Genomic DNA, 21,360 nt, shown 5'->3' on the forward strand with positions numbered 1-21,360 from the left:
AATATACATTTTATAAAGTCTTCGTCGATGAGAATGTTTGAAAATGTGATTTCAAATTTTTCGATTTATGTTCGATAATCCGAGTAACTGATTTATATTATACAACGAGCAAAAAAAAGTTGGTTATGTCGCTATTATTAATTGTAATTATGATTGATAAAGGACAGGCTTGCTTTTAATAAAAGGCATGTGCCATAATTATGTATTTGTGATTTAATCATTTTTTCTCCATTTGTAAAAGACACTTATAAATTTTCACAGTTTTTTCAAAAAAAATCAAAATTGAGACAAAATTCGCAACACTTTTGATTCGTTTTTTGTCTCAATTTTATATCCGCAGAAAATAAATAAATAAAATTAGGACAAACAAATAAATTTAAATATCTTTTATTTAATAAATATTTTTTATTTTTTAAAAAATATAATTTTTCGGAAAATAAATCTTCAAAAGTATGATTATATTTCTAAACAATTTTTAAAAGTAATAAAATCAGATTCTTTCAAATACAAAATTATTTATTTCAATGAAATTTGTCGAAACTTTTTATTTTAAGAATTTATCTTGAGAAAAATTATTTATTTCAATGAAATTTGACGAAACTTTTCATTGTTTCAATTTTTAAAATTCGTTTCATGAATTTATCTTGAAAAAAATTTTAATTACATTTTTTATGAACCTAATTTTTTTTACAATTTCTTGATTAAATTATTCAAAACATCAATCATTTTTGTTAAACAAATATTGAAAAACTTTATTGTTGTTTATTTTAATTGAAATTTTAAATAATTTCAAAGAAAAACCTATTGTTTAATTATTTATAAAAATTTCAAATGTAATAGTTTAAAATTTGAACTGAAATTCTTTTCTAAATCAATTCTTATTAGAATTCAACGCTAATTAAATTATTTAAATATACAAAAATTTTGTAAAATTTGATTATTTTCAAAATTTTTAGTTACAATTCTATAAAAAATACAATAATATTTTTAGAAATAATTTTTAAAGTGGGATAATAAAATTCTGTTAAATATAAAATTTATTCTAATGTAATTTGAGATAATTTCCTTTTTTTCAATTTTTTAAAATTATTTTCGGGAATTCAACTATTTTCAAAAAGTTTTAATTACGATTTTTTAAAAACGTTTATTTTTTCAGAATTTTTAAATAAAATTTTTCAAATTTCATTAATTTTTGTTTCAAAAATATCCGAATACTTATTGTTATTTATTTGTTCAGCAGGAATTAAAATTTCAAAATACTTTTAATGTAAAACCCTTAAAAATTTAATTATTTCTAAAGATTAGAACTGATGCTGTTCTTCCAAATATTTTCTCAAATTTTAACTGAAATTCTTTGTTAATTCAATTCTCACCAAAAAGTTGTAGCAGAATTCAATTTATTATTTCTTTTAATTTTATTTATTTATACACGCTAGTTTTTTGCCATAAAATACATATTACTGGATTAAAATCGTGATTTAAATTAAATTTTTTTTTCTCTAAAATGTTAAAATGTTAAATATTTTGAAAAATTGCAGGATGTAAATTTTAGTGAAGAACACATTTATTTTAATATTTTGTTGAGTTTTCATTTTCATAATGATTGAATAGTTCATATTTCAATGCAGCTCCAAAAATTTTATCGCTAAACTTTTCTAAAAATTGATAGAGAACTGGATAATTTGCAGGAACGTTTAAAATTCTTTTTTCAGTTTCCTTTTTAGATTTTAAATCTTTCTTCTCTTCATTTTGATTCCATTCATTTAATACAGATTCCTTTTTATTATCAGACGTAAAATTTCTATTGAAAAAAAGTTTTCCTGCTGACCTGAAATATTAATAAAATTAAAAGAAGGTTTATTTTATTTCATTAAAAATTATTTATTTTAGTCAATATTGTAAAAATAGTAAAAAGGCAATATTGTATTAAGCAATTATTTATAATTTGTCTTATCAAAACTATAAGCAAATCAAACTTTTAAGTAAAAAAAAAAAACAAAAGTTCATTTTAGAAATTATAAATTTCAAGAAAATTTTACTTTAGAAAAAATTTTGTTCATTTAAATATTCAGAATTTGTGGATTAAGTTAATTGCTCATTAATATAGTGAATTTAAAAATAGACATTAAAATTATTAAATAGAATTTAACGAAAAATTATTAGATTTTAGTGAATAATTTTAACCATAAATTTGTTTAGCGTTTCAATGTCAATTTGGTTTAATAGTTGAACTAACTTGAATATTTTTCTAGGCATTTCAAAATCGACAGCGTCATCGTCATGCAATCTCATTTCCTTAAAGTGATTCTGCCTGCTCGGTGAAAAGAAAACTGAAGTCATTGCAGCAACCGAATGTTTTGGTTGTTTTAAATGTTTAAAGACCGAAAATTTGGGAACTTCAACAGAACTTTCAGATTTGTAAAGATTTCCAAAGGCCTGAGAAAAATTGTCACCTGGAATATTTTTTAGATCCTTAAACAAAAAAGCAGAATTTTTACTCTCAAGACTGAAAATATCTTTAGGCTTTTTCTGAATTTTACTTTCATCAAAATCAACCTCCTTTCGTTTATAACTATTATTTTCAACCCTCTCCACTGAATTCTCTTCTTCCTTATTTAATAAATTTTTTTTTCCAAATTCATTTTTCAGATAAGAATTTTTGAAAATATCACCACTTGGAGAAAAGAGTTTAGGAAAAAATTCCTTTTGTGACTGAAGTGAAACAGATTTATCATTTAATTTTTCGCTCAATTCATCCAGAATCATAAGATCACTTATGTCAATATCATTTTTGGTTTCTGCTGAATTTTTCACATTGACAACTTTTTCGATCTCTGGATATTTCTCGGACAACAATTTTTCTGAATTTTGATGAAAAATTTTCGAATCCAGTGCTTTACCTAATTTTGTAGAAAAAACGCACATTTAAAGATAGAAGAAACAAGTTTTTTTTTTAAAGAGGATTAATTCTATTTAAAATGTTTTATACAAAAATACCTGTTTTTGGAACATATTTCGACAAGTTATTGGGCAATCCAAACCACGTGGAAAAATTTATAGGATTTATAGAAGATTGATTTTCTATTAAATTGGATTCTCCTTCGTAGAGTTTAGAGAAGCGTTCCACTTTTGTAGAATGATGCTTTTCTTCTTGTTGGGGAATTGACCAAAAATTTATCTCCTCATCAATTGTGTCCAAAAATTGTGGTTTTTGGGAATTTTTGAAATTTTCGAGCGATACGGTTTTTGTTAATTTTATTGGCGCGACATTAAAATGAGCATGACTGAGAGAGTTTGCTAAAGTCTATATAAAAATAATAAGAGTTTAATTCTGGTAGTTTTTTATAAAAAAAATATTTTTAATAATTTTGAAAATTAATTTTTTTTTAAGAATTGGAAATAAATTTAAAACTATGCAAAAATGGGGGACAAACTAAAAAACTAACTAAAAATTCTGGGAAAATTCAAAATAATTTGTTTATCTTATTTTTTTCTTAATAAATAGAATATTATTTGTATACCTTATATATAGAAAAATTTTTTTACTTACAAGTGTCAAGTAAAGGGAAATAATAAAAGAATACAAATTTCTAGAGTCCATTATAGAAATCGAAATTGATCACGAATTCAGCGACTTAGAAACAGGTTCTTTTTCTCTATTAAAATTGATTGTCTAACTTTGAAGTGAACTATTAAAACGATTGATATTGAGGTAATGGCATAAATATTTTCTTTTCAAATTTTTATCAAATACACTTAATCTCTGGAGGTATTTGACAAAAGTGTGTGCAACTTGTTTTGCGAATTAATTATTTAATTTTGCACAATTATACTGGAAAATAATTTTTTTAAATACATTTTATAAATAAAAAATAATAAATAGAAAATAAAATGTTTCATAATTATATTTAATTCAAAGTAAAGAATATATGATACAGTATTTTACAACAAGAAACAAATTTTCATTTGGAACAGCTAAAAATTTTACTTTGCTAGCAAAATTTTATCTTTTTTTTTGCGTCGATTAGAAAAATTAAGAATATTATTCGGAATATTTATTTAGAAATGTTTATTTAAATATAAAAATTATCACTGAGAGTGAATATAATTTAGAAATGTAATTTATTGTTATATTCGTTTAACAAAAAAAAACCGAACCGAAGTTATCTAATTTTTAATTTTTACTTCAGATGGCGCTGATCCATAAGGAAGGTTTGGTGGTTTTGGAACTTTTCCAAGTAGATACTAAAAATAACAATGATATCTATTAATAATAATTACTATTCAAATTGATTTTTAAAATTTTTAAATAATTTAAATTAATTTTAAATAATTAAAAGAAATTTTAAATAATTTGAAATTGTAAATTAAAATTTTATCAAAAATTACTCACTAAAAATGGTACATCCACATTTTGAGTTTTAGGAAGAATTTTATTATTAATGTTCTCACTAAAATTGGCAGCAACTTTATGAAAACTTTTCAACAAATGATCTGCATTCAAAATCGGATTTAGACGAATAGTCATTCCAAAGATATCCTTGGACAAAAATTTTCGAATTATTTTTTAATATTTGTAGACATGAAGAGAAAATAAATATTATATTTTACTATTTTACAATTTGGAGAGAAAATGCAAAAAAGCTAAATTTTGATATACAAAATATTAAATTTAAAAAAAAATTACATGTAATTAAAATTAAAAAAAAAAAATTCTTCCTAAATTGTAAAATTCTTATAAAATTCAATACTTATTTTCTTTCCCTGCCAAAAAATATAAATTAATATGAAAAATAAAATATAAATTTACGGTTTTCAGAAGAATGAAGAAAATAATAAAAAATTGTTGAATGTTGCGCATGTTGTTTATGGAATATTTATCAAACACTGTCTGAAGGAAAAATCATGTATACCTACATTTATATTTATACTATAATTGACAGACCAGTTTCTTGTGCATATTCGAAGAAAAGAATTTTCTTTGCAGCTTTAAGAACAAACTTTTCCTGGTATATTAATATCAATAATTATTATTTTTAATTATAAAAGTTGTAATTATTAATTTATAATACATTTCTTACATTTGAGACATTATTTCCAATAATTTATAATTATTATTGTTTTTTATATTAATAAAATTATATAAGTAATTAAGTATTAATTAATTTAATTTAATAAATTCGCATTCAGAATTAAGTCTTCACGTTCATTATCTTAAACAATTAGAATTCATTTATTCAAATGGCTGTTGAAACTTTGTTTCTCGTTAATCTATTATATGGATAATGTTGATACTTAAACTATAGTGGATTTTTTACTGGCGATATAATCAGAATTTAAAGTCAAAGAAGAAGTGATAATTCAATTCTACAAGAATTGAAATATTCAGGAAATTTTCTGACATCGGTTCTGTATGAGATGTGCGATCACGAAGACGTCATAGGAATAGGAACACAACTCTGAAGAATAACTTGTTTATTTTGAATTTTAATATTTTATAAATCAGCATCAAGAAGAGAGAGACATGGAACCAATTTAGTGGCTTTTTCCTAAAATAATTTAAAATAAATAAATCGTAAATAAAATATAAAAATTAAAACATGAATATTAATTAGTATTAATTTAAACTATCACCATGCATATATATATTAAAAAATTTTAAATACTATTTAACTAAGAAAATGTAATTACTTACAAAATCAGAAATTGTTGTACTGAATAAGGTCGTGTCATTGAGAAGAATTTGGAGGAAGCAATTCAAGTACTAACAGGAAACAATATTGAAATTTCGATTAACAATTATAATTATAGTCACAGTTACAATTATAAATTAGGCAAATTAAAATTTACATCAAAATTTCTTTTATACTTACAGGTATTCGCCTGCAAGAACAGCAGCCACTCTAAAAGAAAGTTTATAAGTGATTTAATTGGTATTATTTGTATTATTAATAAATTAATATAAATTGTATACTTCTACTTACTTCTACAGTTCCAGGAATAGTTGTCGGAAATACACCCTTAAAAATTAATTATTTAATTACATAATGATACGAGATAATAATACTGCACTATTTAAAATAATAAAATTATTATTTCAAATTATTTAAAATAGAACCAAAATGTCCACTTACCCATCCTGTACTTTGTCCTGTTGGTGGATAAATCGGCTGTATATAAAATGGTTTTCAATTATTATACAATATTATTTATAATTAATAATAAACTAGCCAAACTATCCGCGCGCAAGCGCGCGGGAATGTTGTATGGGGCTGCTTATTTTAAACAATTTAAAAAATTTTAAAGAAATAATTATTATAACCTAACAAAGAGATTTAACTAACTAAAATTCAAATAATTTCACTCAATGGTCTCAATTTAAATAGAATTTACATTACTAGACTTAAACTATGACTAGAACAATTACAATTAGTATCTGGGTCATCTTTTGCATTGCTTATTTTATAAAGCCATTTTAAATTAAATACTTTTTAAAGAAATAATAATTATTACACACTGAAAAAAGTTTTACTTGAAATAGCGATAACTTTCTCTAGAATAACGAAAGTATTAATTGAAGAACTAAATAATTTCGCTACTAAAGTGAAATCTGTAGTTCATCCAGCTAAATATTTTTTGCCGTGCATAACAAAAAAAGAATTAAATTAACATCAGATTTTCTACATTCAAAAAAAAAACGAATTCAAATAGAAATTAATCATTTTACAACTTAACCAAATTCACCCCAGAAATCACTGAATTCGATAATTTAGAAGAAAGTCAGACAAAAGCAGGGTTCCTACAGAATCTGGAAATCATGGAAATGGAATTCTTATGGAATTTTTAAAAGGCTTCTGGAAATCAGAAAAATCATGGAAAAGGCCTGTAACTTTTTAAAAAATTCTAAATTTTTTCAGTTTTCCATTTTTTCTCTTAAATAAAAATTCAAATAATAATAAAGCTAAATAGTATAAAAGAGAAAAAAAATGTTGAATTTTAAGAAACTCAATTTTTCGGATTTTTGATAATTTTTAATAATTTTTTATTTTTTTCCAAAGAGTCGAGACAATTTAATAAGTAAAGTATTTTCCAAAAGCACAAAAATAATGAAGCTAAATCCCTTAAAAGAGAAAAAAAAATGTTGAATTTTAACAAAATCGGATTTTTGAATTTTTTCGAATTTTTGATAATTTTAGATTTTTTACCAAAGAGTCGAGACAATTTAATAAGTAAAGTATTTTCCAAAAGCACAAAAATAATGAAGCTAATTCCCATAAAAGAGAGGAAAAAATGTTGAATTTTAAGAAAATCGGATTTTTGAAATTTTTCGAATTTTTGATAATTTCAGATTTTTTACTAAAGAGTCGAGACTATTAAATAAGTAAAGTATTTTCCAAAAGCACAAAAATAATGAAGCTAAATCCCGTAAAAGAGAAGAAAAAATGTTGAATTTTAAGAAATTCGGTTTTTTGAATTTTTTCGAATTTTTGATAATTTTAGATTTTTTACCAAAGAGTCGAGACAATTTAATAAGTAAAGTATTTTCCACATTAAAAAGTTTGACATTAAAAAATATATAAAAAATGCCAATACTTAACCCACAAAATTAAATTTTCAAAACAAACAAATGAATGCAGATAATTTGCTAACGGAAAGGAAACTTACGATTATTATAATGTATGTATATGTATATGTATATTTCTATTTTCTATCAAAACGTATAAAAAACAAAAGAATAACTATAACTAACTTCAAGTGTGGACAGAGATCCGGAAATCTGGAATCACGACGATTATTATATATAATAATAATTGCTAAAATTAAATAATTATTTCCATATAAAAATTTATTACAACCTAAATAATAAAATTTGTTATAGTTTCAATAATAAGATATTATTAAACTTTACATACTTATAAATTTCAATTAATTTATTAGTAACAAAAATAATTGTGAAAGTATTGCTTTTGAGACTTATATATAATAGAAAAATAATTTTTGAATAAAAGAAACTATGTTGAGTGTAAATGTTACTTTTCATTCAAGTATTTACAAAAATTATTTTTAACATAGAAAAAGAATAAAATTATCGAAAGAAGAATTTTTAAAATTTTGGTTTTTAAAATTATATTTACTTACGAAAGTAGCAAATGGAGGCCGCGGATAAACAGGAAATTGGGCACCAATCTATTTTATACATAGACGATTATATTTATAAAAAGTGTTAACTTATAATATAAAAATTGAATGATAAATAAATTTTTAAGTGAAGAAATTAAATATTAAATAAATTTTTAATTAAAGAAGTTGAATGTTAAATAAATTTTTAAGTAAAAAAATTAAATAGCATATAAATTTTTAAGTAAAAAAATTAAATAGTAAATAAATTTTTAACTAAAAGAATAAAAAGATAAATTTGATTAAAAATTACTTACAATATTTAAAGGCAACTCATCCACCTGCTGCAAAGAATTCTAAATATAATACGTAAATATAATTGCACACAATAAGAAAAAGTTATTTTCTTAATAAAACACAAGTTAAAAATTGAATAAATGAACAAATAAATAAACATTTTATATTTACTTACACCTATTATTTGACGTAGATTTGTCAATGGAATTAATGACACAGAATCCTATATAAAAATAACGAATTATTTTCATAAATTTTAATTAATAATAATTGAATTTAATTAAATAATTATTTAATAAAATATCACTTACTCTCACTTGAGAGAATTCAAAAATGAACAATATCAACACGCAAGACTTCATTTTTTATTAAATCTTCTCGAGTTTCGCGAAAATTCAGACATTTATACTAAAGAAGAAGTAACGTTAGGTGACAATTTTTTTTATGATAAGCGCATGGTTTAAATTAATGAAAAGCAACGGTTTTTTTACAAGTAGATAATTTTAAAATTATTAGATGTATTTACGATGATTTGATGATAATAATAATAATTCATGCTAAAAATTAATTTGCAATTTTTTTAATATATTATAAAATATTTTTATGTGTATTATAAAATAAATTTTTATTTTCTAAACTGTAATACAATAATCTCACAGTATATGAGTTATTAAATAATTATAATTTTATTTCATACCAAACAATGGAAATTTTGTAATATTTGCTCAATTTTTAAATTGAACAAAATTTTCCCCATTTTCGAAAAATGAAAGAAAACAAAATTCTTTTTACATTTCTTTTTGTTTATTTATAACTTTTATCAATACATGTACGAGACTGCCGACAATTTATTTCTCGAGTAAATAGATATTTTCTATTTTTTATTTTGGAAAAAAAGTAGAATCATCAAAGTTCTCCACTAAAATTGTTTTGTGACAACGCATAATATATTTTGATAAATTTTTTATTTGTTTGAAGAAATAATAAATTATTGTTATTTACCAACTTTGTTCTCAGTGTGCCTTGAAAATTGCAGTTTTTTTCTTAATTTTGCAATTTACCAAACATATAAATACAGATTTAGACTAAAATCAGAATTATTATTTATTATTCAAATAATATTGTTTAAACAATTTTTAAATAAATTATTATTGTTATTTCCCATTCCCAACTGTTTGCAGAGTGTACCTAGAAAGTAATGCAGTTTTTTTTCTAAATTTGCAATTTACAAAAATTTATATATAAATACCGATTCAGATTAATAACAAAATTTTTATTTAAACAATTTAGTAAGAAATTATTAGAAACAATAATTAACAAACAATTGGTATTAAACAAAAAAACAAACAATAACAATTTGTTTAAAAACTGTTTAAATATTTTTTCATTTTTAATCTGAATTGGTATTTATATAGTTTGAAAATTGGAAAATTAGGAAAAAATGTATATCTCTCTAGGAATATTTTGTAAAAAGTTTATAAACAATAATAATTTGTTATTATCTAAAATTGTTTGAATAATAATTTCGTTTTAAATCTGCATAATTATTTATATAGTTCGGCAAATTGCATTTAGTAAAAAAACTAAAATTGCAGAATTAAGAAAATAATTGCAACTTCTGAGGTAAATTTTGTAAAAAAATAGTAAATAACAATAGTAATTTATTTAAACAATCTCTAAATAACATTTTTTTTTAACTCTTTGAATTTTGATTAGAATTTTTAGTAAGGCATATTAATTATTTTCTTCTGTATACCAAAAAACAGCCAGTAATAATTACATGGATTCTGAAACAAAAAAAATATATATTTTATTCATTATAAACTTGTGTGGAAATAATTATTAGAATATAAAGAAATTTTACCAAGCTTCTAGAAGCGGAGCTGGAATACTATATGGAGAATTCGGTGCAGTTGCTGGCGCCGGTGTTGTTGTAATCAAATTTTGCTTTTCTTTATCTGTTATAAACGCCTCTATCATTCTTGGCTCCAAGTAACTTAATTCATAGAGTCTTTCCGTTTCTTTCAAGTTCCTAAGTTGATCTTCAAAGAATTTCTGCCTCAAATAATGCAATCTACTCGATGTAAGTGAAACGTATTTAATTATTAATTGTAAAAATTTTTCATTTTGTGCAATTGAATCGGGATCGTATTTATTTAATAATAATCCATTTTCATTGTCAACCGCCGTTTGACAATTTACCTGCAAAAAGCAGAAATTTAATTAAGATTCTTTGTGGCATGTTAATATTTTATTTATTGTTGAAATGATTTTATTATTTACTATTATTTATCATTATTTATTATTATCTATTATTACTTATTATTATTTATCACTATTTATTATTATTTATTATGAATTATATTATTTAAATTAGAAATTAGTTAAATTATTTACCAAAAATGGAAAAGTTGCAACAAAGGAGAAAATGAGAAAGTAGTTGATTCTCAACATGTTGCAAGTGGGTCCGAATACGAAATGAACGAATTTCCAAAATACAATGACTATGGATCTGATATTAATTTTTTATCAAAAGAAATTTTCAACGCTGAATTTTAAATAATTGAATACTAAATAACCTTATCGAAAAACTCTTATCTGAGCGAAAATTAATTTCACAATTCATTTTCTCAATATAAATTAGTTTTTCTCATTAATTTTTTCATTAAATGATAGTTGAAGGACAAACTTTATATCTCTAAGCATTTCAGATTTGGATCATAAAAAGAATGTTCGTAATCTTTTTCTAAGTATTAAATAATTAATAAATGAAAAAATTACCTAATGCAATTTCCTATTTCGTTTTTCCAGTTATAATTCAAGGTCTAAGAGTTATTAAAAAAGCAACAATGCTTTCAGAGGATGGCAAACATTGACCGAAAGCTTCTAATAATAATGGTTCGTCTTTTACTGTCATTTCATAATCTTCAAAAGATATTTTTCCATCGTGGTCCACGTCTAATTTCTTTAAGGCCAATTCAGATAAATCTCGTACTCCTTCATCTGGATCTTCCTCGCCTGGTTGCTTAATTAAACAATTCCTTGAATAAAAGTAAATAGAATTAAAATAATAATTTATAAGGTTAAAATTAGATATACTTGACTTTTATTCATTTTTTCTGGGAAGTGTGAATATTTCCAGTAATTTTATTTCGATATAGTAGTTATTTGACATAAAATAATTTAGCATAAATTTTATTTGACATATATCCATTTAACATTAATTTAATTTGATATAAAATCATTTAACATAAATTTTATTATTATGACAAAAAACCATTTAACGTAAATTTTATTATGACAAAAAATCACTTGGCATTTATTTCATTAGACATAAAAATAAATTGACTTTACATAATTTATTTCATTACAATTTTTCAATTAGGGCAAATGAATTCATTTGACATAAAATTCATTTAGAAAAAATTTCATTTGGCATACCTAAAACTTATTTAACGTAATCCCATTAGACATAAAAAATCACTTGGTATAAATTATATTTGACATAAAATTCATTTAACATAAATTTACTTTGATATGAAATTCATTTGACATAAATGTTGTTTAATATTTTTCTCATTTGACATAAGTTTCATTTGACATAAAAATATAGGTACGAAGCTTAAAAGTAGTCAATTACGTTTTTTTCAATATATCTGTTTCGCTACTTTCAAAATTCGTGCTGTTTTTTTATGTCAAATGACCTTTATGTCAAATGGATTTTGTGTCAAATGAATTTTATGGTAAATGTAATTTATGTCAAGTAATTTTGATGCCAATGAAACTTATATCAAGTGAATTTTTATATAAAATTCGTTAATTGACTTTTATGTCGAATAAACTTTATGTTAAATAAAATTAATGTCAAATAAAATTTATGTCAAATGTATTTTGATGTCAAATAAAATTTATGTCAAGTGATTTTTATGTTAATTGAAATCTCTGTTAAATGATTTTTACGCAAAATGAAATTAATGTTAAATATTAATTACCTCAAATGTAAATTACGCTAAATGAGTTTTATGTCAAATGAAATTTATGTTAAATAAATTATGTGCCTAATGAAATTTATGTCAAATGAATTGTATGTCAAATGAAATTTATGTCAAATGAATTGTATGTCAAATGAAATTTATGTCAGATGAAAAGTATGTCAAATTAAATTTATGTCAAATTAATTGTATGTCAAATATTTTCATGTCAAATAAGATTTCAAAAATATTAATGCATCCTAATTATCCTACTACATCTAATAAACTTATAAATAAAAAATATTATAAAAAAATTGTTTTAATTTAAAAATGATCTATTTACTTGAAAAGTTGAAAAATTTCGTCCTTTGTGATAAAACCGTCGCTATTTAAATCGTAGACTTTAAAGCAAAACCCCATTTTTTCTCTCTCAGTTCCTCGTAAAAATAAATCGAGGCCCAAAATCCAGGGTTGGAGTTTAATAACACCTTCACTCTCCTTGTCCCAACACACAAACATTCGCTCAATTAATGTGTCTTCTGTGATTATATTGAAGGTATTGTGAAGTAGTTCACGAAATATTGTCCTATCAATGCCCTGTAAAATCAAGAAAATAATTTTTTTTCTTTAATTTTATTTTAAAAGCAAAATATTATTTTAAATTTTATAAAATTCGTAAAAAAATAGTTTAATGTACCTCAGTAGCTGACGGTGAAGATTTTCCACTTATCTCTCTATGGTGCTTCGTAACATGTGTCAGTTTACTATAAATTTTGCAAAGTGACTCCAGTTCAACTCTAAAAATTTGAAAATTTAATTCTAGATGCTAAAAATACGGTTTAATTTCAAATGTTTATTAAAGTTTATTTTTAAATTTCTGAACATTTTTATCTAATACTCTCTAAATTTGAATAAGTAAAAATATTTACTAATTTGATTTAGTGACTGATTTTTTGTTTTCAAATTAGTAAATTTTACTAATGAATAGTTATTTTAACTAATTTATTAATAAAATTTACTAATTAAAAAGCAAAAAGTCAATTCCTAGTTCAAGTTAGTAAATATTTTTAATTTTTTACTTATTTAAATTTAGTGGAGTTAACTAAATATTTATTTAAATTTTGCAATTTTCTCTTATTTTTCCATTAAACAGAAAAGGTATTTTTTGTTTTCTTTCAGTTATGAAGTGTAACTCTTTTTAAAAAAGTTTGAAATGAAAAAAGTTTACATGGCACACTCTTCAGAATAATTGAAGTTACTTTAAATTTCTTACACAATTACGCAGATGTCATGGAAACTTCAACTTTGTCGGTTAGCGTGATTCAAGTTTTCTTATAACGTTTACAGTTTTTATGCCCTTGCCTGTTTCAAATTTAAATTCAACTGTAATACGACGAAGATACTTTTAAGTTTAATTCAAAAATCTTATTTTGACATTACATTACATTCTGAAGTTAGATTGTAGATTCTTATTTTTGTAGATTCTTGTTGAAAAGATTGTTTAATAATTTTAGTAAAGTTCTAATATGAGCGTAACAGAAAAATGTCTTTAAAATTGAGGGAGCGTGACTTCCTTGTAATTACCTACTTTAATTAAGAAAAAAATGGTTGAACTGCTTTTTAATTTTTTCAATTAGATATACTTTCTTGGGTGAAACCAACGTAATGTATAATAAACGAAAATAAGGGTTTAGTAGTGGAGTAATAAAACGAAATGAAAATTGAAAGCAAGTTGAACCAACACGCAATGATGATAATATAAACTACTTTCAAGAAAAGTGTTGTAAAATTTTCAAATTAAATATACTAAAAGTTTGACTTATTTCTAGTTTCATGTGTGCATTTGTGTTTTATGTTAGTTTTCCTCTGCGTGTTCCGATAGCAGATGTTTCCAATTTCAGTGAACAAAAATTGAAAAAAAAAAATGTTAGGTTTTCAATATGTGATGCTTTATAGTCGTATAGTACTTTTTTTTACAGTTTATGGTAAAATCATTACTTTACAAATATCAACAGAGTTGTCACTAAAATTTCCTTGTTTTTCCCTGACTTTTCTGACTTCCAAAAAAAATTTTGTTTTCTTTCCTGACAATAAGAAATATTTTAATTCACTCTAAAAAAAACCCTAAAAATTCCCACACACAAGAAAATGTTTCTATAGAAAATTATTCGAAACAACAACAGATTTTTTTAGATAAATATTTAATCATTAGGTATTAATATTTTTCCATGAGAAATTCAGATTTTCAAAAATTTCAATTTCTAAATCTTTTAAATTTCAATAATTTATCAAGATTGCTATACTGCAACTTCTTCAAAATTATCATTAAGATTTTAATGAAATTATTTTCTGGAATCTTTAGCTAAAATTATTCTATAAATTAATTAATTTTGAAGAGTTCTTTGAAAATTTAATTACTCAAAGAAAAAAAGAAAGTTCACCCAAAAAGTATAATTCTAAAATTTATCAATTTTATATAGAATTCAATTTTACGAAATTTTAATTTGTTAATTAATTTTGATTGATTTGATTAATTTAAAAAAAATTGGGATACAAAATTTTTCTAAAAACTAACTTGTTTAGAATTTTTACTCAAAATTCTTTAAAATTCAAGTTTTCTAAATCTTTAGTTTGAAACCTTTTAAATCTCAATTATTCATACAAATTCTAAACGCAACTCTACTAAAATTTAATTATTTTTTTTAAGTTTTCAGTCAAATTACTCGAAATATCAAAATTAATTTTATATAAATATTTATGACTATATTATTATTTTTTAATTTGACTTGAAATCTTTATAAATTTCAACAAAACTGTTGTTTCAAAAATAGTTTTAAATTATACTTTCAAAATATGAATTTTATAGTAAGTAGTCTTAAAAATGTTGCATCTTAATTTAAGAATTTCTTTCTGTCTTAAACTAAGATTTTTCTTCTAGTTTACCATTGATTTATATTTAAAAAAATAAAATAAAGAAAAAAATATTTTAGAAACAAGACTAAATTTATTCTATAGTAAAAATAGGCTATTAAAAAATTATTTTAAGATACATTTAAAAATATAAATTTACATATTGAATGTAATTGCATATTAAAAATAAATAAATAAAAAAAAGTATAAAATAAATAAATTGAACAAAGAACGTAAGATGTTAAAAATTAAGAAATAATAAAAAATTAAAAAAAAAATAAACTTTCTAAACTTTTTTTTTATTATTAATTATATAATTGATTAAGAAAGTTCTGAGAATTCTTTTAAAAAAAAATTGTCTTATATTTTCTTCATACCTGCTGATTTTAACACATCTTCAATTCAGAACAAAGAAAGTTGTAAGTAATGAATAACAATAAAAAACTAAAAGATAATAACAAAAATTTAGAAAATAAAACAAAAATATTTTAAACTTTAAAATTTAAATTAAAATTTGTTTATTCTATTCTTAAAAAAAAGACTAATTTTTTCTCTCAAAAAATAAAATTTTATTTTAATGCTCGGTGTTTCAGGTAAAATATATTTTTCCTTTTTAGCGCATTATTATTATTATTATTTATTTTAAAATATGACAATTGAAAAAATGAATTGATTCCTACTTGGAGAATTTAGTTTTTTTCTTCAACAATTCGATGATCTTTGCATAATAAGCGGCACTCTTCATTTTGGGATCGACTCTCGCTCTTCGTTTTCGTTTCTTTTCGAGTTCCTGCTTCTGCTCGACGGAGGTCGATTGTTGTCTCCTCGACGAAACAGAAGTCTTGCGACCACGCGCCAGAAAGAGTGATACGCTTTTCATGACCAAAGCTCCTGCGGATCCGCTGATGGGCAGGCGTCCTGCGGCGCCGTCGCCGTTCAAACACTCCCCACCAGGTCGTGAAGCCGACATTGGTTTCGCACTTTGCTCCTTCGACATTTCTTTTTCCAAAAATTTATTTCTCTATTAAGATATAATATTATTTCTTAACTTTTATTATATCTTCTGGTGATTTTTCTAAAAGTGTGCTACTTTTGAACTTTGAATTTTTATTTCTTTTTGGAAATTATAAGGTTTTTCCTTTTGAAGCAACCTAAATAGCAAAAGAATCTTCGTTTATAATTTTTGAAAAAAAAAAAAAATTAGATTATAATTAATTAAAATTCAAAGAAAAGATGTTTTCGATTTTTGAATTTGAAGAAAAGGAATAAGGAAAATAATGAATGTAAAATGAATTCGAAATTTGAAATTCTTATTTGAACTTTGAGAAGTAATTAGAAATGATTGAACATTTCGAAGGTAATGAATACAAAGTAGTATATCAATTACGTTGATTCATTTGATGCCAAAAAAGTTGAGAGTGCGATGTTTGTGACCTTGTTCTGAAAATTTAACGGCTTTGCATGTCGTTCAACTTTTGTGCTAGCATCGCATCAAACACCTCGATCATAATTCATTTAGATTCATTTCGAGAAAATATAGTTGCAAAATTCTTTTACAACAAAATTAAAATTCTTCTGTTTTAGTTTAATTAAAAATTTTAACACACAAATATTTTATTATTTCGAACAAGCTCCGAAGAAAGAAGAAGCAAAAATTTTAGGTTATGTTTGAAATTGTTGGAATTAAACAAATTAAAAAAACACTAAGGGAATCAACTCTATTAATGTAAATTACTAATGTTTAAGTTTTCATTCCGTTTAAAATAATTAATAGAAACTACCCGAGTCGAAATTTAAGCCCTACTTTCACCCTGAATTTTCAGGGTCTATTGAGTGTTAGGAGTAGTAAAGTAGGGTCTAATTCTAATACGATTAGACCCTACTTTGACTCCCAAAATAGGCGGAAATTTGCCAATCTTCCATTTGGAGAAGCAAAGTAGGGTCTACTTCTAAGAAACCTATACCGTACTTTTAAACCTCGTAGACCCTACTTTCATACTCCTAGACCCTACATTCTAAAAAAAAATTTTGAATTATTTTTTAATGCATTACTTGAAACACTGCAAATGCAAAAAGTACTCCAAATTCATAAATACTGATGTGTTTTATAGCGTCTATATACACTTCGTGTATATAGACGCTATAAAACACATAAAATTCCACTTTTACTCATCCCTAGTGCTTCAATTGAATCTGAGCAAATCTTCAAATTTTTCTTTTTCTAATTGTAGGGTCTAGGAGTATGAAAGTAGGGTCTACGATGTTTAAAAGTACGGTATAGGTTTCTTAGAAGTAGACCCTCCTTTGCTTCTCCAAATGGAAGATTGGCAAATTTCAGCCTATTTTGGGAGTCAAAGGAGGGTCTAGTTTTTAAAAATTGTATTGAAATCAGACCCTACTTTACGACTGCTAAACCTGAATAAGCCCTACATTTTCAGAGGCTAAGTAGGGTCTAAATTTCGACTCGGGTAATTTTAGTTTTAATTAAACAAAAACAGTTATTAAAACAGTTAAATAGAAACATAACCTTAAAATTCTTTGCTAGCTTTCTTCAGAGCAACTAATTTAATTTAGTCGCATTTATTCTATTATTTATGACAAAAATCTTGATTCTATTTACATTTCACATTCATAATTTTTCTGCGAATATCAAATTGAGATAAAAAATGAACCAAAGTAAAGCACACTTTTGATTCATTTTTTTGTCTCAATTTGATATTCGCAAAAACCATGTTCTTCTAATCAGATCAAAAACTAAATTTTGAATTATTTTATTTTGCGTCTAATTTACAATATTCTAATAAAAAATTGTTATTATTTACATCGACAAAATTTTTCTTTTGTTTACATTCCTTATGTGTGCAATTATTTTGATGCTCCAGTTTGATCAATTTTAAGTTGTCTCTATACTGTTATTTACAAAGACATGTAAAGAAATTGGTTTTCCTTTTTTTCTATTCTTCTCGAATAACAATTCCGATTATCTTAGCACACATTCCGCATATGTGTTCAAATATAAAGATTCTTTTGCATGTGTCGAAAAACTTGCATGATAAAGACCAATAAAAACGGGCAAGTTTTTATAACTTTTCTCATTAAACAATAGTTTATAGACTATTTATGTTTGCCTCGAAGACAACACCATAAGATAAATTAGAAAATCGCGTTTTATGTTTATAAAATCAATAGAAAAGGTGCCTGGCGAATGGTATCCAGGTGTAATAACAAGGTGGGAAAATTATTTATAATTTATTCAATAAATTCTTCAAATAGAAAAAATAATAATTGTTTAATATTTGCCCATTTTGTTAAAACCTTTTTTAAAAATTTTTTTTGTAAGAAAAGGCCTAGTACGATTATTCTGATTTCATATTATATCTATTTATTTTTTATAAACTTTTCATAAATTTAAACAATTTTATAAACCTTTCATTACAAAAAATAATAATTTTTTTTTGGGCGAATAAAATTAGTTTTTAGTTCTCAGAGTGCAGCTCCTTTTTTATGTGAACCAGATTGACAGCAAAGATTGTTGCGTTGCTCTTTTCCAGGCGCTTCATGATTAAAAATATAAAAAATCCTAATTTATTCTCGAATTTATTAATAAATGAAGTACAAAATAATGTAAAATAAAAAATTTAATTTTAAGAACTAGAAATAATAACATTAATAACAAAAAATTTATTCTTTTTTGCTTTATATTGTTATATTTTGTTAACCATTTTTTATGATTATTTTTGCGGAATGCGGGATGTATCTCAATAAATAAATAAATGAATAAGAAGCATAATTTTATGTTTAAATTCTTTTAAAGAATAATTTTTTTTTTAAATATGTTTAAATTATCTTAAAAATTACAATTTTTCTAAAATTATGTTCAAATTATTTTAAAAATTACATTTTTCTAAAATTATGTTTAAATAATTTTCAAAATTAAACACTTATTGTGACCCCAGTCGAAAAAAATTCTATAGAATTGTACAAGAATGATTTTATATAAAATCTAGTGATCATTTTGTAGAATTTTACTAGAAAAATTCAGTAGAATTTCTACATAAATTTTAGTGAATATTAGGTAAAAAACAAAACTATCTTTTTGTGGCTATTAATGAATTAAATATTATTAATAAAATTTTGCCTTTTTTGAATTTCGCGCCAAAACAGTTCTTTAATTTGCCGCCTAGATGGCATGAAAATTCTCTCATAAACGAAGTGAAGCAAACGAATTACATGAATCAAAGCGATGATATAAAATTGTTTCGTTTCAGTAAAAAAAATGGTTATAAATTTGAACAAGAATTAATAAATTGTTGTAATTAATTGTAATTACTGAATAAAATTAGAGAAAATAAAAAAGGGGGAAACAAGATTATTTCACCTGTATTAATACATTTTTTTACTTTTATTTATTAATAAACATAATTTATTGTTTTTATACTAGAATTTGTGTAGAAATTCTATAGGATTATTTTCGTGAAATTCTACAAAATGTTGACTAGAATTTTTTTTTGTATTTTTAATTTTTAATTTTTTTCACTCTATTAGAATCTTCTAGTACAATTTTACATAAATTTTTCGTCTATGATAAAAGTTTTAGTAAAAAATAAATAAAATATGTGAATATATAGAAAATAAATTGAAGAAACAATGCGTTTCCTAGCAGAACATGAAAATTCTAAATCACGCAGTTACAAATAATTCTACTCAATTTTCATGTGTGATAGTAATCAAACTTCCCTCCTAAATTTAACATGAATTTCTCACGCTCTAATTTAACTTCCAGAATTACTTACATTCAATTCCGATCTTTCTTTAGTTTCTTCAATCTAAAATTCATTTCTTATCACGTTCACAAACAAATAAAAAAAAATCAAAGTTTAAAAGAAATTGAATTTTTTTTAAAACATTATCGATTATACATTTTACCCTACCTGTCTTTAGATTAAAACCCAAAAAAAATTATTTTCGAAAAAAATAAAATTCTCCAAAAAATATTCTGTTATTTTAATGTACGATTTAATTTGAATAGAAATGTAAATAACAAAATTTAACTTAGAATTTAATTTCTTTAAATAAAAAAAATAAAATATGACTAAAATCTGTTATTTTACAAAATTACAATTTTTTTACAAAGAAAAATTAAAGGGAAATGATTCTAAAAATTAATTTTTGCAAATTACGTAATTGCGCATATGATAATGAAAAGTGAGGTCTACTCTAGGTATTTTGTGTTCTTGTGGGGAAAATCGATAGGGAAAAAAGTGTCCATTATTTACCCTATTTATGGAAATCTCTATGGAATGCATAAATGACTGTGATTATAATGAAATAAAACTTACCCTCAAATGATTTTGTCTTTCCTTTCTCGTCGTGACAAACGCTCGTGGAAATGCGGGACAACGTCGCCAATGGCGAATTACTTGTTATCGATCAAACTTTTTCAACTTTTTCATTTTATGTGTTAGTTATTAGCACTTCGTATATTATTATAATTATTGTCTCCTATCATTTTTGCCTTTCATTAAATTAATTTCGAAAACTTAATTATTTGGCGTTAATGTATAAAATACTAAAACAGTTTATTTGATTCAAATAATCGATTACTTTGTCTCAAATTAAATAAATTTAACTTTGAAAATAAACTTACTCGAATCGAATAATTTTTACTTAAATCAATTAAATCCTTTTTGTTTTAAATACTTGAATTATTGGTTTAAATACAATTTATTTGACAATTTACTTATTTACTTTTTATTAAATAAAAAATATTTGATTCAAGTAAATATTCATTTGATAATATGGGCAGGTAATTGGTTATTTGAATCAAATAAATTTTCTTTCAGTGTGTATAAATATCATAAAATGAAAAATAATATAAATATATAAAATATATAAATATATAAAAAAATATAATTAATATATAGAAAGGTAGAGTAAATAAAATACTAAAAAATAGCAAAGTGGGGGGGGATTAAGATATCTATATATAAAAATCCAAAAAAGGGTACACATAGAGAATGAAATAAAAAAAAAAACTAAAAAATAGCAAACAAAAAATTATGAA

At 23.1% G+C, this 21,360-nt stretch overlaps 3 protein-coding genes across 4 annotated transcripts; all 3 read right to left on the minus strand.

The window, feature by feature from the left end:
- Positions 1-1,502: 1,502 nt before the first annotated feature.
- LOC122501612 lies at positions 1,503-3,746 on the minus strand. Of its 2 annotated transcripts, XM_043611216.1 has the most exons (5): positions 3,551-3,746; positions 2,998-3,304; positions 2,541-2,900; positions 2,237-2,453; positions 1,503-1,828 (listed from the first exon to the last, which is right to left on the minus strand). In XM_043611216.1, the coding sequence occupies exons 1-5, from the start codon at positions 3,599-3,601 to the stop codon at positions 1,570-1,572; spliced, it is 1,194 nt and encodes a 397-aa protein (XP_043467151.1). In that variant the 5' UTR covers positions 3,602-3,746; the 3' UTR covers positions 1,503-1,569. The 2 variants fall into 2 exon arrangements, with proteins under 2 accessions (XP_043467151.1, XP_043467150.1); XM_043611215.1 differs by having other exon boundaries at positions 1,506-1,828; positions 2,237-2,900.
- A 6,365-nt stretch (positions 3,747-10,111) lies between these two features.
- On the minus strand, positions 10,112-10,958 carry LOC122501601. The gene is made up of 3 exons (XM_043611192.1): positions 10,813-10,958; positions 10,280-10,617; positions 10,112-10,202 (listed from the first exon to the last, which is right to left on the minus strand). Coding segments are annotated over exons 1-3 (396 nt in total). The 5' UTR covers positions 10,870-10,958; the 3' UTR covers positions 10,112-10,201.
- A 199-nt stretch (positions 10,959-11,157) lies between these two features.
- On the minus strand, positions 11,158-20,666 carry LOC122501600 (EF-hand calcium-binding domain-containing protein 1). The gene is made up of 5 exons (XM_043611191.1): positions 20,636-20,666; positions 15,977-16,317; positions 13,084-13,183; positions 12,730-12,983; positions 11,158-11,456 (listed from the first exon to the last, which is right to left on the minus strand). The coding sequence occupies exons 2-5, from the start codon at positions 16,291-16,293 to the stop codon at positions 11,234-11,236; spliced, it is 894 nt and encodes a 297-aa protein (XP_043467126.1). The 5' UTR covers positions 16,294-16,317; positions 20,636-20,666; the 3' UTR covers positions 11,158-11,233.
- Between the last annotated feature and the right edge of the window lie 694 nt (positions 20,667-21,360).

The sequence above is a fragment of the Leptopilina heterotoma genome, unplaced genomic scaffold (genome assembly GCF_015476425.1).
Source record: "Leptopilina heterotoma isolate Lh14 unplaced genomic scaffold, ASM1547642v1 Lhet_212, whole genome shotgun sequence".
NCBI classification, from domain to species: Eukaryota; Metazoa; Arthropoda; class Insecta; order Hymenoptera; family Figitidae; genus Leptopilina; species Leptopilina heterotoma.

Bases quoted from the DNA above. Each gene is read 5' to 3' on its own strand.
- LOC122501612 (XM_043611215.1), bottom strand. From the start codon at position 3,601: ATGGACTCTAGAAATTTGTATTCTTTTATTATTTCCCTTTACTTGACA. The intron at 3,305-3,550 runs GTAAGTAAAAAA...ATTTTTATATAG, and splicing joins TTTCCCTTTACTTGACACTT to ACTTTAGCAAACTCTCTCAG. The intron at 1,829-2,236 runs GTTAGTTCAACT...TTAATATTTCAG, and splicing joins ATGCCTAGAAAAATATTCAA to GTCAGCAGGAAAACTTTTTT.
- LOC122501601 (XM_043611192.1), bottom strand. From the start codon at position 10,869: ATGTTGAGAATCAACTACTTTCTCATTTTCTCCTTTGTTGCAACTTTT. The intron at 10,618-10,812 runs GTAAATAATTTA...TGCTTTTTGCAG, and splicing joins TTGCAACTTTTCCATTTTTG to GTAAATTGTCAAACGGCGGT.
- LOC122501600 (XM_043611191.1), bottom strand. From the start codon at position 16,293: ATGTCGAAGGAGCAAAGTGCGAAACCAATGTCGGCTTCACGACCTGGT. The intron at 13,184-15,976 runs GTAGGAATCAAT...TCAAATTTTTAG, and splicing joins AAAAAAACTAAATTCTCCAA to AGTTGAACTGGAGTCACTTT. The intron at 11,457-12,729 runs GTAAATAGATCA...CTTTTATTCAAG, and splicing joins GAAATTTTTCAACTTTTCAA to GAATTGTTTAATTAAGCAAC.